Source organism: Platichthys flesus, chromosome 10 (genome assembly GCF_949316205.1).
Source record: "Platichthys flesus chromosome 10, fPlaFle2.1, whole genome shotgun sequence".
Lineage (NCBI taxonomy): Eukaryota > Metazoa > Chordata > Actinopteri > Pleuronectiformes > Pleuronectidae > Platichthys > Platichthys flesus.
The window spans coordinates 11163225-11181481 of NC_084954.1; the positions used below are offsets into that span (position 1 = coordinate 11163225).

Below are 18257 nucleotides of genomic sequence, written 5' to 3' on the forward strand. Positions count from 1 at the left end.
GGGTAAAGCATCACGCTGTGCAGGTGAGGAGGGAATTATTTTTACTGATATTTACAACTCATGTTATTCTACATCGGGCTAACAATCAGAATAAACACATGATATGAAAATATCTGACACAGACAGAGCTATAAACCTTTCCTGCTTTACAGAAGTTTGACATCTATGTTACTTTCAATGCAGAGATAAATTAAACAGATGCCATCGATGATATCGAAAAAACTGTGTCCAGTCTCAGTACCTGTCCAGTGATGTTGGGGTTAGCTCCTTTTTCCAAGAGCATCTGGGCCACTTCCGTGCTCCCTTTATAGCCGGCCCACATGAGAGCAGTCCAGCCCCCCTGAGAGGAAAACACACAGACAGATAAGTTGAGTAGAAAAAGTATGAGGATTGGACGAGACAGAAGACTTGCTCTTGAATCTTCATACAGTACATGTAATAATACAGACATATCCAATAACAAAAGGTGTTGTTGTTTTACTATTAATTAGTTAGGTTAGTGAGTTTAGTTAATTTTATTTCCCACAAGTCACAAAGTTACATAAATTAAATAAGAGAAGCCGGATATTAGTTTGTCTATATTCACATAATTGTTGTTTTTATTTGTGTTTGTAAGCATGGGCCCACCTCCCACCTAAGGTGTTGAGGGCGTGTGATTTGATTGTAATTTGATGACCATGATGAGTGAAGGTAAAGGCGGGTGACAGCAGATTGCTGCGCTCTCCCTGTGGTGAAATATAGGACCGTGGGAAAAAAGGGTAACAGGTCAAACCCATTCTTAAGATGTTTTAACACTAGAGTAGTGAAACCCAATGGATGCAACAACTACAATGCACATGGTGAGACAAAGGCCAGTGGGAATAAATGGGTTTTTTTCAGTTGTTTTTATGGTATTTTTTTAGATAATTCAGAACGTAAATCTATAAGAGGAGTGTTCCATATTGTTAAGGGTCCCAACTTCAGATCCACACTCACTTCTAGTGTGAAGATCTGTGTAAGGGCAACACATTATTAGTATTACATGCTCACCACACAGATTTGGTAAATTCAAAGTGGATTTTTGTGGTAGGAAAATGTGCTATATCCAGCTGGCGTGACACATTTTCCAGGGAGTCAACACTGCCCATATTGTGGCTTATTATAACCCCACAGGGATGACTGGCTGTGATCTGTCCCTGGAAGCTTACGCACACCCCCCACAAGGCGATGACTCCGGTAATGTCCTGACTTACTAATGTCACAGGACTCAGCGTTTAAAATCAGCTCTACATGTCATATGTCACGTCAATGTGGAGCCTTTTAGTGCCAATATAACATTTTAATGCATCTTTTATGCTACTTGCTAATGGCTAACGCTTATTGGAAATGCTGCATGGAATACACACCGCCTCTAACAAGTGCTTTCCCAAAGATGCTTGGTGCCAGGTAATAAATATTTGTATCTCCTGTTCCCAATGCTCTGCTCATGATTACACAAATTTTCCACAACATTAGTCCTGAAGACAACTGTCTGCCCCTGACAGCTCTGTATCCAGTAACTAAATCATATCACTGCTCCACGCGGAGACCACCAGAGCTCAGTAAATGGGTTTACTACTAGAGAGCAGCCATCGCACAGAGGGTAATTTCATTTTATGTCCATTACAAGGATAATGGATCATCCTGTCCCACCAGCACTGGGGTCATCACCCCCAGCAGAAAACATTAATGTACATAAAATCAAGGCTTCATGTCTTTATTATATTTCAAAATTGTAGACACGTACATTTTAACAGTCAACTTACAGTATGAGTACGAGCAGACTGTAAATCAACCTCAGACCCTTTATGTGTAGTTCTTTAGCTATGACATCTTTAACCTAAACATGAATTGTTACATAATTGTAGCACTGAGAATAGATTAATATCGCTTTAAGTTTTATTCTTTTTCCTCCTTTAACTCTTTTTTCTACCAAATATTATAACCTAATTACACTTTTTGATTTATCCTACTTTTTGACTCATATTGACTCTGTGAATATGATATTGACATGATGTCATAACCAGAAATAGAGTATTCTAACACTTGATAATGTGACGTCAGAGTTATGTTTTATATATATAAAACAGATAATCTGCACATTTATTATTATTATTGTTATTCTATAATAATAATAATAATGAGGACCCATGGACACCTAAACAATATATTTTAAATAGACATATGAATATTATAGTTAAAACCAAGCATTGAAATTGGAATAAGAGATGTAAATACATATCAATACAACAAGAATAGTGGAGAAGTAAAAACCAAGGTTAAGATCAGGTAATAGGCAAATTCACCTAACAGTAAACACCAGTAAATATTTTACAGATTTTACAGGAATAAAAAACATTTGGAGAGTTACTATAAAGTTAAAACGTAAACTTTTTCAAGTGACACTACCCAGTTTTCTTTTCCACCCGTGTCCTTACCATGTCTCGATGTTCCAGGTTGGCATTGTTCTCCAACAGTTCCCTCACCACCTCAATGTGGCCCTCTTTGGCTGCCGAGATCAACGCCGTCCAGCAGTCCTGCACACACAGACAACCGTTTACCTTGGGAACTCCCATCAGACTCCACATCCAGTTGGACTGACGCTTGTCAGAGCTCTACGTGGGCACATCCTGGGAACGGTTACAGCTATGTACCTACCAGCTGGTCGTACCAGGTGCTCATGGGAACACAATGTCGCATGGAGAGAGCAGAACGTCAGAGAAGAGGGCAACTACAACCTGCTGTGCTTCTCCTTCCTCCTCTGCGGTAGAGCGAGCGCAGGTTTGAGTGTGCTGTGTGTAATTGTAGGTTTCACGTACGTGAGATGTTAATGAGAGGTGTGCAAGTGGGAGAGCGTACGAATGCAGTACAGTAAGTGTGTGCGTTTGTGGGGGGCTGGCTTCTGGAGACACAGGGTGTTGGCCGACCAGTGGATCCTGTCATTTAGTTAAAAGAGTGAAGGTGAAATAGCGTAATAAGTTATCATTACGGCTCATGGCGGCTGGTAATAGATGAGGACTTAGCCCGAGTGTGGTGAGTTTAGCAGGTTGGAAAATCACATACGCCTTCGTTGTCGAGCGGATGATGTGGTTAAGATGACCGCATTGTTTTTCACCTGTGCCTGGACTCCGATCTCCTCTGTATATCTCACCACCTGTACCTGTGTGTGGGTGTGTGCGCTCTTATGAGGCGGTCTGGGATGTTTTGTGTTTGCGTTTGCATGCTTACCACATCATCCAAGTTCACGTTGGCTCCTCTCTTAATGAGCTCTTGTAGTATCTCCAGATTGCCCTGCTCAGCCGTCACCATCAGGGGAGTCTGTCCATTCTGAAATACGGAGAGAGAGAGAGAGAAAAAGAACACAAACTGTGATAAGGATGTAAACAAGCTAATTAACTGCACTGTTTTCTCTGTAACTCACTGGGAAAAGAATGACAGATGGTGATGCTGTTTGAAGACTGAACTCTAATCCTATCCTGTACGACATCCACACGATCAATCCCTCGATGAGATGTGGCCTACATGTTGCTTTTCTATTAGTCAGTTTATGGGATCTGTATCGCACTGTGCAACAATTTTCTTATCATCAACACATCTCAAAACTAACGCTGAGCCCGTCTCAATAATTCCAGCAAACATCCCAGCCTGACAATTCATTCCAAATAAATAAATACATATTTACAGGACCAATGTGTAGTATTCAAAGGCATGGAGCATCCTTTAACTTGTAAAACAGTTACCTAATATATATACATCACAATGACAGCAGCTAAAATAGATCAAATACTGTATTGTAAGAAGAGTGGGGCATTACTTATACTGGCTTCTTCCTGTAAATACCCATTTTGCTTCTTTCAGGGTACATGACCTCATGAAGTAGTGCCCATAAAAAGTATGTAGGTCCCTTTAAAGTGACATCTTAGTTGTCGAATCATTAAATTTAGCATTAACCTAAGACAATAGCCGCACTGTAGTCCAGACATTTTGCTGACATTTGCTGTAGGAACTTCAGAATGTGAGAACGTAAATGTGAGTCGGTCGCTCTGCACATGTGAGAAATCAGCAGGAAAATGTCTGGTAAATCCTCAGCATTTGAGCCGAGCTGTTGATGATGTTTCTAGCGCGTGACGGACGCAAAACTGAACTCAAAATACAACAAATGTCTCAAGATAAAGAAGTGAGTGTCATTTGGCAAGGGGGGGGGGGGGGGGTACAAGCCTGGTGGATAGCAAGTGTGTCATAGGACTGACATGTAGAGACACAACTAAATATCTACTGGCAATTTAGAGTCTGCAATCATACAAGGCTGCATGTGCGTGTTACATTAATTATGAAAGGACCGTGGAAGGAAACCCCACACAGAAAGTCCCTAGTAGAACCAGGGCTTGAACATAGAACGTGATGGCTTTGAAATTAGCGTCCTAAACACTATACCGCCAATATTCACAAACATTTTCAGTAATATCATCATTCTGTTGAGTTTCACAATGGATATAGTACTCCGTTCCCCAGAAAACACCTTTTCACGTGATCTTCAAGAGACTTTGTTTGCTGCATACTGAAGAATAAAGTAAACACCCAGAGTAAACCGAGGGTTGTGCTGACTTACATCGCTCCTGCTGTCCACATCTTTGAACTTGTCCAGATGTGCTTTGATGGCCGCCAGGTTCTCCTCCTCCACGTAGCTGAACAGTGTCTGGACAGCCAGGGAGGTCATCTTCAGGGAGGTGGTGGTATCCATGGCTCGCTTCTAAACGCCTGTACACCACTGTAGAGCGACAGAAAAGCAGGTTAGCATTCACAGTTGGTAACAGGACAGTGACAAATATCTATGTAGCCAGCACAGCACAGGCTGTTACTGTCAAACAACGGTATGACTCTACTAAGAGAAAAACAGAGAAGTTCAAATCCTGACATGGAAGCAGGGTGTGGTGTCTCTTTGAAATGATGCTGTGTCCAAACTCAAGCCACACACAAAAACTAACACAGACAAACACAGGCTGGATCTCTTTTTTAAAAAAGGAGTTACAATAGTTGACCCATTTATAATAATTTAAAACAAGAAGAGAGGTTGTCATATTTTAAAAGAGATGAGAACCACAGAAAGTAAACACATCTGCTGTATAGAAAGAGACTTGCAGAATAAACAGGGCTGTGTTTGACTTATATTTGTGTGTGTGTGTTCCTTATGTAGTATTTCTCTGCCATTTCTTATTTTTCTTCTTTTTCAAAGTTAAAGTAAAACCAAAGAGTGCAATTTTGTACGAAGTCATATATGCAAAACACACTTCCACAAATTAAACAACCGCAAAAATCCTGTTGAAGAATCCTCAACCTTTGGGATGCATATTACTCAATCGATCGACTCTTATGTATAACCTATATTTACAAATCACATTTGCCTAAATCTGTACAAGATGCATCAGGCTCTGTCCTTAACTCTCGACTAGGATGAGGGAAAACTGCCAAAACCATCTCATTTAGCAGGAGAGAAAAAAACATAGAAACTTCAGGGACAGACACAAGTGAGGGATCCTGAGGCTTGCAGAAGATGCTGCGTCTAACAGAGCACATAAATAAAAATGACAACATTTCAAACATTCATGAGAAAAGACAGTGTCTAGCAGACTTACTCGTCCAGGATGTTTAAACTACGGCTACATCAGGACAATGCTCTGGATATTACACGCTCATTATAAGAGCTAACAGGGGGTCACTCAGTTCAGTCCAGTTTAGTTCCGTCTGCTCGCTCATGCTGAAAACATGAACGGAAATTAGTCTGCTCAGTACAATGAAGGCAGAGCGATCACGAGGAAAACTGCAGCGACTCATCAAATACCGCTGAGGAAAAACAATAGTCAACAACTTCCTTCCTTTGAAGAACTAATGACTCGGACAATTGATGCTCTCGACTGCGCACTCCAATTACAGAGAGAGCGACGTTGCTTCCACTCTCCTCCACTGCCTTAAATTGGACTTTGTGAAACTTGTGTACACTAAACAAGATAAGTGCCTTTTTTAATGAGTGGAAGCACAATAGGTGCACAGCTGCACAGTATTTGAATGCAACTGCTTTAATTTGAGGGTAAAGGGCAGTAAGACACAGTTAGGTAACTACCTGCATCTGACAAATCAATGCTGACAGCCAACTTCTGGGAGATTATTTATAATTAGGCGGCCACCTTAAAGGAAGCATTTTAAACCCAGACACAGATGAGCCTGTTCGTCTCTTTACTGAATCATTTTAAACCCATTTTACGCAGGCAGTTCCTCTCTAATCACACCAAAGGATCATCAGGCTCGATCTGGATTTTTATTTGAATTTACACCAAAATGTTGCACACTCATAAATATAAATACGCAAAATAAATTTGTATGTTTCATCAAGATCCATGACTTATTCCCAGGGAGATCCGTGACAGAGCCCAATAAATATACAGCTTTATCAAAATAATAAAAAAGGGTGAAAAAAAAAATCTTGGATCTGTCCCCTCAATCAAATCTTTTACGTTTTAATGGATTCTCTGTTGGCCCCTGCATGTTCCATCCTCCCAACAAGCTTTGTGCTAATCCGTCCAGTAGTCTTTGCGTAATCCTGTTAAATAACAGACTAATGCCAATTTATACACAACCTTCTTGGCGAAGGTAATCTGATTTTTGTAGCTCATTGGCAGTAACTTCCTCCCATTAACAAAATCGCATCAAAAGAATAATAAAAGATCTACAAAAACTAGAATTGCACTCAATACAGCACACACCTCCGGCAAGGTCCAGCTGTCCCCTTATGAAACCAGATTTAGATGCATTGGTCCGGATTTTTATTTGGATCTGTACCAAATTGGAAACACTCTCACATTAATATCAGATCCCTGAACATGCATGATTTTTTTCCATCAAGATCACTGAATTATTCTCTGAGAAATCCACACTGAATATAATGGGGGCTTTCATGGCCCCACCCTTCCACCAACTTTCAATAAAATGGATTAGTAATTAATTTGTTTCCCTTATTCCTTCCGACAAACAAACAAAAATGAAAACATTGCCTCTTTTGTTGAGGTAAAAATCTCCCATTATTATAAGTACACTGAAAAGAAATGTTGTTTGTCTTTGTATTTCAGGGATTCAGTCGATCGATGAGAACCTCATTAATGATTCATCAAGTTGGGCTCTTCCATCACGGTCAGCCTTGCTTCCTGCCACAATTACACAAAATTAATCGGCCGCATTCATCGCGAGTTGTCCTGGAAACCGGTTTCACATGAAGACTATCAACCACACTGCTCAGTATTTCACCATAATCCCCGAGGCGAGCAGCTCGGGCTCAGGTCAGAAAATGCTTAAATGTCACATGCCTGTGAGGCTGCAAGTACAAAGGCCCAAAGCAGCCAGTTCACTTCAGTCACATCCAGAGCTGCCAATCAATGACTATCTACACGTTTTTTCCTTTTTCCCCCAAACACAACCCTGTTTCTCCAGTCAGACACCACCTATAGCTCTTCCTCCATAACAGACAGTGTCACACCTTATGGGGGAAAAAAATCCTTTGTTTACAGTGAAGCCTGTTGACACACCCTCCTCAGCCTCCATGTCTCTCAGCACAATGGTTGGAAGATAACGCCACACAAGAACCAATCAGTAAACATGCATCTCTCTCTCTCTCTCGGTTGAGCTATGATCAAATGGGAGTTCACACACATCCTTTCTAAACGCAACACACACGCCCAGTAAAACCAGCAGAGAAACCCCCCCCTATATAGAAGGAGCAACAAATTATTAAATACATGAAAGGACCCTTGAGATGTGGTCTCTGGAAAGACAAGGATTAAAGAAGAACCTCTTACCTCGGTGCAGGGTGAAACTTATATTTGGGCTATTTGACACCAATCTTTATCCGTCGCTTACTCACACAGTGTATCAACAAGCACTGCCAGGCTCACGCTCAGCATCCCCCCTTCACTCAAGGATGAATATTGAATGAGGGGGCTGGCCTACGCCCATCTCCTCCAAACACAATAGACACACGCACACAATCCAGCATTTCATTCATTGCATGCACTGGCTCGGCACCAGTAATACAGATAAAAAGGGGAGAGCCGATTATTGTGTCGGACCTAATGTGGGTGATTTAATTTAATGAGCGATACGATAAAGTAACATTAGGGTGGTATTAATGTGGAGCTATCACTGGCACAGATTAGTACTGAAGACACTGCAGTGCGTTTAAATGACTTAATTGCTCATCGGTTTAAGCCCCAAAAAAATTAAGCTGGTCCTGCTTTTCTGTGATGTTTCTTCAAATATCCACTACTATCTATCGGCCATCTTTACCTCCAGGGTTGGGCAGAAAAATCTTGACGAAATCAATATCACAATATCTTCATTTTAAAACACTAATATATATATCAATTCAAATTATCACTATTATCAATAGTGAAGGGCTGCAAAATAAAGATCATATATCATTTATCATCAACTGAGAAAACAGGGGAAATGTTGAATAACTCGCTATCTGGACACAAATACTCACACTTGAAAAGTCATGACTCGTCACAACTAATTATTTTGCTTTTAGAAAAAAACAAATCAATTTTGGAAATGGGTGAAGATATATTTCAACTCATTGATTAATTGACATATTGTTTCAGTTCTTACTTCAGGAGGAGGTTGTTTGTGCTTTCAGCCCTTTACACTATTTTCCCAGGGAATCATTCAAGGATCCCGATGACACAAATCTGTCACATGTTCAGGGAACTGATATCCATGTTAACGAGAGAGTTGTTTTCTCTCCACAGTCGCCAAAGTGCTTGCTCATTGTGGGAACTGTTTCTCGACCTTACTTTGTTAAGTGCCTTGTGATAATGTAAATTATGATTTGGCGCTTTCCAAATAAATCTGGATGGAAGTGACATGATGAGGCATCATATAAAATCATGGGTCACATAACTGTAAAGTAGAGAAGCACAAATAAATCATGGAGCAAACCAAAATCCCTCGTGATAGGTTGCTTGCTTTCACATCACATATGGTATTTATGTCAAAACACAAAACCACTGGATGTCATCATAGAAACTCAAATACAGCACCAGTCAGCTGAACCGTTATCTGAACTTGAACCTGAGCCGAACAAGCAACACTGGATAGGATCTCTAAATTTAACCAGTCAGCTCTTCCTGTCATATGAAACTGCTGAGAACTCCACTTCGACACACGCTCGAAAAAACACATGTTCCCATGTTGCACAAGAGAGAACGAAGCTTGAACCGTGTACATGCATTATTAGTTGGGAGATCTGGCTCTTACTTTGGAAAAAGTGTCACCTGAGTAAACCTGCAACTTAAAACGGAGCCCTGGTGACGGGAAAGGACTGACAAACACACAAACAGCCGGAGCAGAGTGTCAACTAACCGGTGACAACACACACACACACACGGAGGATTCAGCGCGAGAGACGTGACCACAACCCGCCCCTGTCCAGTGCTCGTCTTCAGGGTTGTCAATAAGTAAACATCTGGATGACGTACACGCATCGCTCGGCTTCAAATGTCCCCACGCGGGCGAAGGAGAACGTGTAATAAACTTTGTTGTTTCTCTCCTTTACGGAGGGACAGGGGTTTCACACCCGTGGCTGAAAAGCAAAGTGGCTTCCTATGTTCGGTTCTGTCACAACAACACAACAAGCTAGCTGAGTAGGCTAGCGTTAGCTCCAGCGAGGCTAGCTCCCCAACAGGTCCTCCTTCCTCTTTCCACGTCTTAAAAGTGAAGGGAAACCAGAAAGAAGAGGCACAGTCAACAGGTTGAAGGCTTCTTACCCAGACCGAGCTGCTCTGTGGCCAGTTAAACCCACCAGTCCGGGTAACGTGGTTTAATGCACCACTTTTTCACGTCATACTGGGAATCTGTGGCTGATTTACACAGTAGCGCTGACCTACTGCTACAGTGAAGCTCCGCCCACTACTACCTCTGGTTACACACAAGCGCGCACGCACACACACCACACATTTAGCAATCAATATTTAAAGGGATTTTTCTGACTCAGTTCAGATTTTGAGAACTTTTGATGAGAACACATGTTATCTTTTAATACGATAAAACATTGAGTCAATAACACCTATTTTGCTAAAGCAGTTTTTCAAAGAATGACTTATTTAAAATGTAGTAATTTTGTATTATGGTACTGCTCCATTTATAAAGTCTCAAAGGATTTGAATAGCACAACACTGCTCCGTCACCGGTTACATTCATGCACATTGAAAAATATACAATGGGCCTCCAGTTGAGACGCCATGGTCTTGTGCTGAGATGGTTTTAATACTTTCTGCAATGTCTTCAGGAGTCAGCCACATACAGGAGAGTAATTTATATTGTGTTAAAAGCTTTGGATCAGATAAGTATGTACTGGACTTTCTTATTTGAAATATGATAAATTGAACTGGTTTTCCTTAAATGATTAAAATATGAAAATGTGAATGCCAATGTAATTTTTCTCCCTTGTGTTTGCCGCGTTTAACTTAAAGTTTAAACAACATTTTACTTACAGCAAGAAAGCTACAAAAACAATTTGGTATTGACTCTTAATGCAATTTAAAATTTAAGTCACAGCAATCACCCTACCAATATTAATTTTCCATTATTGGAAAAAAAATAAGACATATTTTCCAACCATCACTTTAGTGTTTAAAAATAATTTCTCTTTATTTTGCCACATAAATCAGAATTTGAATGTACTGTTATACAAATCTTTCAATAAATTTCCTTCTGACACAAAAATAACCATTATGTTACACAGGCGCACACTCAAACGCACTACATGAACACATGCCCACACATACTCACACAGGCACACATGCATCCATACGCACAAAACAAAATGCGCCGTTCATGATTTGGCACTTTGGACATGTGGAGCAGTTTGCAATGATCTGCTGGTTTGGGTGGCCATGCAGTGCAAAAATCGCTATGTTTGTAGAATGACATCCCTTTCCCTTAGGTGGGCCGCACGCGCCGACACGGGGCCCAGGCTACAAATATAGATAACGCTAGACCACATCTACATGTACAGATCACATGAATACTGGTACGTACACACACACACACACACACACACACACACGCACACACGGTGATATGGCAGGAATATGCAATGTTAGAAAGACAGAAAAAGAAATGAAGAGGTACACATTTCAAAGCTCACCACGGCTGCTTTGTTATTCTTTTTTTACATGACACAAATGCATGAAACCAACTAAATATACTGACACGTTTTCAAGAAAGAAAAACATATGCACAACTTCAAGGTGTTTATGATATTGTGGGCTTAAATTCCCCCGACTATTTCCCTTCTCTAACAGATACGTAAAAATGTGACTCGTTTGACTGTTTGAAAAACAGTTTGGCGCGTTTGACATCGGGTTCTCCTCACCGCATCTTCTTCACCAAACCCCTGAAAGTGTCTCATGAACTGCTGAGTGTTGTTAAGCGTGACCTGGATGAAGTGGAAGGCTGAAGGTGAGCCATGGACCGAAAAAAACAACATGAGGAACCAGTGTCTCTTACACCACACAGTAAATGCACCCTGAAACATCCCCTAATCTAACATAAGAGCACACAATATGAAATAAGACCATGAAACTACAGTTGGTCTATGTCTTTGAATTTTGTACAATAAAATGTGACATACATAAATAACTGGAGTTGGTCAGATTTCCTTACAGACGAATGCAAACTGCACATACGGCTGCGGACAGGATTTAAAGCCTGAATGCATTAACTGTGCATCAATTTGGAAACTTTTTTTTTATACATTCAATTGGTTTTAATAATTAATGCTACAACATCATATTACAATAAATTAGTCTTCAGTGAACGTGGTAATCGGATTTAGATTTCTGTTGCACCTCTCAGATTTAAGAGTTTAAGAAGAGTTTAAGAATAGACTTTAACTGCTGAGCAGTGATGGTAATCCACTGTTTTACCAATTATACAATTTTATTATTTAGACTTAAACTGATTAAATATCTGTGGAGAAATAACAGTTTCACAGAGGCATTTGAACACAGAGGACACCTGTTGTGTGAAGAAAAGATGAACACATTTAATTAAAAAAAAAAAATCATCATACAACTGAACCCATGGTCAGAAATCTTAAAAAAGAACAATAACAAAGGTTTTCTATATAACGACAGGTTAATAAACTCCCTTTGAAACACACATTTATCTGATCCGAGTGAAACAGAAAAAAAAAAGCGGCAGATATGAATAATATTAAAAAGAAACAGAAATCCATGTTTAGACATCCCAATGCTGGAGATGGACGAAGTTTGGATTGCACAGTCAATTCATCCCAGCGAGAAGAAAAAAAACAAAACATTGAAAAATGGATTTCAAATAGTGACGTCACAAAAATCCAAATACAAAACAAGTACAATGCGAATTCTTCTCCAATAAAGGTTTTTAAAAAAAGACACAGATCAGACGATGGTTTGAGGATCCTAAGGCCTGTTTGAAATTGGCAGCTGATGATAAAGAATTATGTTTTCTTTTACATGAACACATTTCGCTGTTTCCACCTAACAGAGGCTTGTATCCAGACAATGACAAAAACCCTCCACATACTGCACTTCTCCTGCGTCTGTATAAACCCAACACCACACTGCGTTCAGGCTCCTGCAGTGCGCCGTCATGACCGAGTACATAGAGGGTTTAAGGCAGCTTGGAGGTCTTCAATTTCCACTCATGTAATGCAAAGTTACCACTATCACTCATTAGTTTACACTGTGGCCGTCGTTACGTCCTGGTCTCTTCTCCATGTCAGAAAGTGTGATTGCTGTCGTCCTTGCTACAGGAAGTCTCGACAGGACCTTTGTGTTTTCTGTCTGTTAGGATTCTCAGAGCGTCCGATATTTGGTTCCTGGTCCAGTAGACAGACTCGCCGCGCTCCAGTCTCTCAATGTTTTCTAGTTCGTCTCAGGTGGTCCTGCTGCTGTAGGGACTGTGCGCCGCCGCCCCGGGCCTCATGTGGCTTTGGCTTTCTGGTTGCAGTTGTTGTCTGTGCTGTTGTGCTCCACCTGGTTGTCCTGTAGGCCGTCCTTCTGCTCCTTGGCCTGCCGGCGCCTCGATCTGACCGGCAGGGCCAGGACCACCAGCAGACACAGAAAGTGTAAGCAGAAATAGCAGGACCTGCACAGACATGGCACAGGTGAGAATGGTCACAACACAGATCCATAACCAGTGCTGAACATGAAATTATTAGTTAGTTTTAAGTGTTGTTAGGCTACTGAAGTGACTACACAACCCTGTTCACACCTGTTATTAAAATGCATCCTGAATGTGTCTTGGATAGCCTTTGCTCACTCCATATGCAAATAAATAGGTAGGTCGTTTGTGTAACCAAATCATTTAGTTTCCACCCAGTCTGAGTTTACAGATGTGTCCATTGTTAATGTTTTTTTGTGTGTATTGGTGTGTGTGTGTGCGTGTGTGTGTATGAGCGAAATGTTAATATAAACATTCATTTGATTAATTGTGAAACTGTAGCGGGTCAGAGGACGTCAGCTGAGGGGGTGGGCCTTAATGTTTAACCTGGGACGTATTAAAACCTTAGAGCAGACCACATGTGATCAGACCTGATGTCGGCTCTGACCTGTGTGGATCTGTCGCCTGGTCGGTCCACCACTCTGGTTCAGACCGAAATAGTAACAGCTTCTGGAGATCATTGTGTGAATGTAGAATATGCACTGTACATGAGTAAAGCCTCAAAAAGCAACAAGTGCAGCTCTGGTTCGGTTACACAATGGAAGCAATTCATGACCTATATAATATATAATATGATATATAATATGAGCAGTGGCTCAATGAGCATCATTTACAGCAGAGAGAAATAAAAGTTTTAATCGAAACGGGAAATATTTGCTAAAATTGGCTTAAAAAACAAACTTCTTCTCAACCAACCTCAACCTATTCCAGACTATACAGTTATCCTTATTGTGTAATGGACCAAACCAATAGCCACAGATATCACCTCCTGCTCCGTTAATGAATCTGTCATGTATCTCCTGTCTGTGGGACACGTGCTCCGCTAACGACACCGGCCATTGTCAGCTGTATATTTCGTGGCAGCAGGCGAGCGCCGTTGAGGCCGTTGGTTTTATTTCCCTCGTAATCAATCCTCCCCGTCCTCTGCTCGTTAAGCTGTCTCGTTAACGGTTACAGCCGGTTACCGCTAACAAAAGGCAACCAGGTTAATGAAAAAGTGTTAATTTCTGCACTGTGGGCAGTAACTTCATCTACAAGCTCGATATTAAAACGATTATGCACAACATCGGCGTGCAAAATTTCCCGCTACTAATGACTTGATAGGGAGGCCTATGGTTTCTCCTTCTACTCTGATACTGGATGTCATTTTCTTCGCCGTGTCAGAAGCACAACTCGGAGCAGTTTGGCATCAGTAACACACTATTCAATCAAACGCACATACCTGTAGAATTTGAGTGAGGGTGCCACGGTGAGTAGGACGAAAGGCACCACTGTGTAGCTAATGGCGACCTGAGTCCACGCCCATGTGATGACATCATAGATGCACTTGTACGAGTCAGAGACCAGGAAGTATGGTCTGATGTTGTGCCTTACCTGGAGGAGAAGGAGAAAACAAAGGTTGTGTAACTTGAATTTCTCAACATGGAATTCAAGCAAAAGAAGTAGCACACAGTGTAAACAGTAGTATAATGGTGTAGTGGGGTCAGGGGTCATTGTGTTGTTTATCTCTTCCTGTGCCGACACTCCTCTTGTCCCTACGAACTGTAAATATGCTCTTGGCTTCTTCTTTCACAAAACCAGAGTGAAGTGATCTGGCTTAGCAGAGATTAGTGGTAATGGCCTCACACTTAACATGAGGTATAATCGGTATACAGCTATCATTATCCCCTGAGTCTCCATAAAGGGATTTTGTTGCATGTTTGTTGGTCTGCTAAGTAGCTGTGGTAAATCTAAAGTGCTCATAGACTCTGTCAGGACAGAGGGAAAACAAATAAATCAATGTCCGGGCAGAATGTCTGGATCAAATGTGGGATCAACGTCTCCTGCAAGGGCAAAATATGTCACCTCGTGAATATGGATTTTTATCTCCTTTGTTCAATCTGGCGAGAAAAGCTGAAACACTAGATCCTGTACAAACAGAAACAGTGTCTGTACTCACTGCACGTGCTGCCATCGTCATGCCGATGCCGGTGAGGAAGGTCAGATAGTAGCCGGGGTACACCCCGTGCCACATGGCCGACAGCAGGAAGGTGGCGGCAGTGGGGTTAATGGGAAAGCGCTCGTAGCACACCCTGCAGACAGGACACACATTCAGTGTTTGAACCAAGCAAACTCATGTAGAAACAAATATCAAGCTCCAATACAGACTTCAATCCATTATTTCAGATTCTTCAATGTAATAGAAGTGATACATATTTTATGAGATTTGTGTATTCTTTGTGTTTAATAAAAAACGGCCTTTGCACACTTGACATGTTTTTAGTAGAAGAGCATCTTCCTCCTCTATCCAGTCTGATATCAAGTTTGTTTGTTGATTTTGACATCAAAATGATGATTGTTCCCAATTTCGAGCAAGGATGGAGCAGGGGACCCAAATCCTGTCGAAGAAAACTAATGAACCAAACTTGAACATCTGAGGCTGTTAACAAATGAAACAAGACCTTTGTCAAATTAAATACTCAACTTAATTTGGGCCAGATGTTGCAGCAGATGTGTACATCTGTGTTGAACATTTGGAGTTATTCTCTGTTTTGAGCATTTCTATAAATGTACAAAGGCCTTAGAGCTAAACATTCGCAAAACATTTTGTGGCATTTGAACAATCAAAACATTGAATCTTTGCCCTTAGATATGAAGATATGTATAACACTCTCACACAGACGGAAGATTAGAACCTGAATGCTTTTACCTTTTGAGCCAAAGAGATGTCTGGATATTCCAGTTGTCTAGGAACATCTTGAAACTTGTGGCAAACTAAAATGGGATTGTAAAAAAAACACTTTCAGGGCTTTAGTTAAAAAAGGGGCATTATCATGATTTAATCGATCACATGAACATAGCCTGACCTCAATGTCCAGAATCCTGAGATTTGATATCATGTCCCACCGTGGGGAGCCATCTTTGTTGTATCCATTGAAGCCGAATCCAGCTGCGTTGTTGATAGCATCAGCTGCAGGAGAGAGGCACAAATGTTTCTGAGTTCCTTTAACAGCAGCAGTGAAGAATGGCTACGCATCGGTTAAATCTTGGTTTGAGAAACAATAACAGGAACAGATGGGGGGGATGCAGCACCATATGTATCTGTCACCAGAGAATAAAGAGTTGCAGTTTTTCAATTCACCACTAGATGACACCGTTACGTCAAGAAACATCATTAAGTAAGAGTTTGGATTTTCTTTTTTTAGGTAACACTCTACTTTAAAAATAACTGAGCTTTCTGAGGCCAGAGCAAATCAGTGAGTTCATATCACTCAATGGAGCAGAGGCGACAAACAACAAAGCTGCGACATAAATATACAAAAATCACATCAGATTTAATCCTGCTTCATCTCAATATTGCCTGAATTTAACTTGTGCTGCTTCTGTCTTTTGATGCACGTTAGACTAATGTATTCATTCATTTTCAAACAATCAAATAAAGATATGAATCTTCATATCAAATAAGTGGTCAGGAAATGTGCTCTTCTGTGAGACATTCATTTCTAACTCACCGAGTGTCCAGACGAAGTAGTACTTCGGCCTCAGTGCCAGCATGGCCACGTAAAGGTAGATGACCTGAAGATAGAACGGCGTGGTGCGGACAAATTCGTCGTTTATGGAGTGCTCCACCGGGATCAGATTGCACAGGGACAAATAGATGCCCAGCGAGATGGCACACGTGCACAGCTTGGAGATGACGTCATTCTGCGTGAGGAGGAGAGGAGAGAAGGGGGAGGGGAGGGAAGAACTCATTACACTGCATTATACCCAAAAAGGAACAAAAACCACGTTTCGTGATGTGATACTTTGAAAACGTTGCAAACACAAGGTTAACCCCAGTCCCTGAGCATTCTTTCAGGTTTTATATTTAGCAGCGCTTGAGTTTGACTGTCTTCCTTTCTCTTCTGAGATAAACACACTTAAATCTTGGAGAATTATTTCAGTATTGATGTGTGATACAGACAGAACACAGAAGTAACCTTGAGGTTTAGACGTTTGGTTAATAACATTCTCAAAGTCTCAGTTTCGGTTTCTCTAAAGGGGTTCAGAAGCATTATAAATGGGCGCCGGCTCCTTTAAATAAACTCGACTCTGTGCCTTTTATTACACATTACCCAAATATGCACTTAAAAGAGAATTGCACGGTTCAAAGTCCCACTTTGCAAAATCAAAACCACTAATAATGATTTCAAGTAATCTCTTTGTGGATTTGAAGCAGTTTGGAAAAAATGTCCCACCCTCACACTAAATGTAGGTCGATTTCCCCTCGGTGTTTACAGATATGCACTGTGCACTTCTTCTCCACAGTTTATTATTGTTCATCCTGTTCGCTTATAATAGTTTTCAGACTACAACTACACAGCACTTCCAAAGACGTGTGTCGTACCTTGGGAGAGGGTTCACTCTGCTTGTACTTCCCGTTCTCCTTGCCGTTGGCGTTCTCCTGGTGACGTGGCTGGTAGCAGGTGCCTTCGATAAAAGCCATGTAGTCGTTGTAGGAGCAGGTGGGCCCGGCCAGGATGCCCATGAAGTTACAGTTGTAGCTCAGGTACTCCAGCAAGCTGGGCATCCGACTTGAGGGCAAGAAGGAAGGGAAAAGGGGGCAGATATATTAGGACAACAAAATGTTTTTCATTACACAGTCCAACACCGACTCAAACCAGGAATTCGTGCCTTAGATCGGTAGTTCCGAATCCTTTTTTTGAGACATCAATTTAAAAAGGAAGTGTAACGTTACACCAGACAAAACACCACTTGTGGGGATGGTTGCCTGTCCACTGAGAAACCAGGAGGGAGGGTCTGAGTGCTTTTACCGACTCCGAAGAGTTTGTGGTCTCTTACTCTCCTCAGATGAATTTATTCTGCTCAGGCAGCGATCGAACTGTCTGAACAGGAGATCTGGTTTCAACTGCTAATCCTCCACCTTCCCAGTATCCAGGTCTGAGTTCTCAGCTGACTGACAGCGAATTAACAAAGGTTCATGAAACAAAGATTTAGAACCTCAT

At 41.3% G+C, this 18257-nt stretch overlaps 2 protein-coding genes across 4 annotated transcripts in view; both read right to left on the reverse strand.

The window, feature by feature from the left end:
• The window catches only part of kidins220a (kinase D-interacting substrate 220a), a 44833-nt gene extending 34882 nt beyond the window's left edge, over positions 1–9951 (reverse strand). For all 3 annotated transcript variants that reach the window (XM_062397000.1, XM_062396998.1, XM_062396997.1), the window contains exons 1-5: positions 9831–9951; positions 4628–4786; positions 3247–3345; positions 2457–2555; positions 242–340 (exon numbers count right to left, since the gene is read on the reverse strand). In XM_062397000.1, coding sequence (XP_062252984.1) covers positions 242–340; positions 2457–2555; positions 3247–3345; positions 4628–4759 — 429 coding nt within the window. In that variant the 5' untranslated portion in view covers positions 4760–4786; positions 9831–9951. The remainder of the gene's footprint in view (positions 1–241; positions 341–2456; positions 2556–3246; positions 3346–4627; positions 4787–9830) is intronic.
• A 736-nt stretch (positions 9952–10687) lies between these two features.
• mboat2a (membrane bound O-acyltransferase domain containing 2a) overlaps positions 10688–18257 on the reverse strand; it is a 38815-nt gene continuing 31245 nt past the window's right edge. Inside the window, exons 7-13 of the mRNA XM_062397262.1 lie at positions 17639–17825; positions 16764–16956; positions 16119–16222; positions 15962–16026; positions 15212–15344; positions 14495–14646; positions 10688–13197 (exon numbers count right to left, since the gene is read on the reverse strand). Coding sequence (XP_062253246.1) covers positions 13032–13197; positions 14495–14646; positions 15212–15344; positions 15962–16026; positions 16119–16222; positions 16764–16956; positions 17639–17825 — 1000 coding nt within the window. The 3' untranslated portion in view covers positions 10688–13031. The remainder of the gene's footprint in view (positions 13198–14494; positions 14647–15211; positions 15345–15961; positions 16027–16118; positions 16223–16763; positions 16957–17638; positions 17826–18257) is intronic.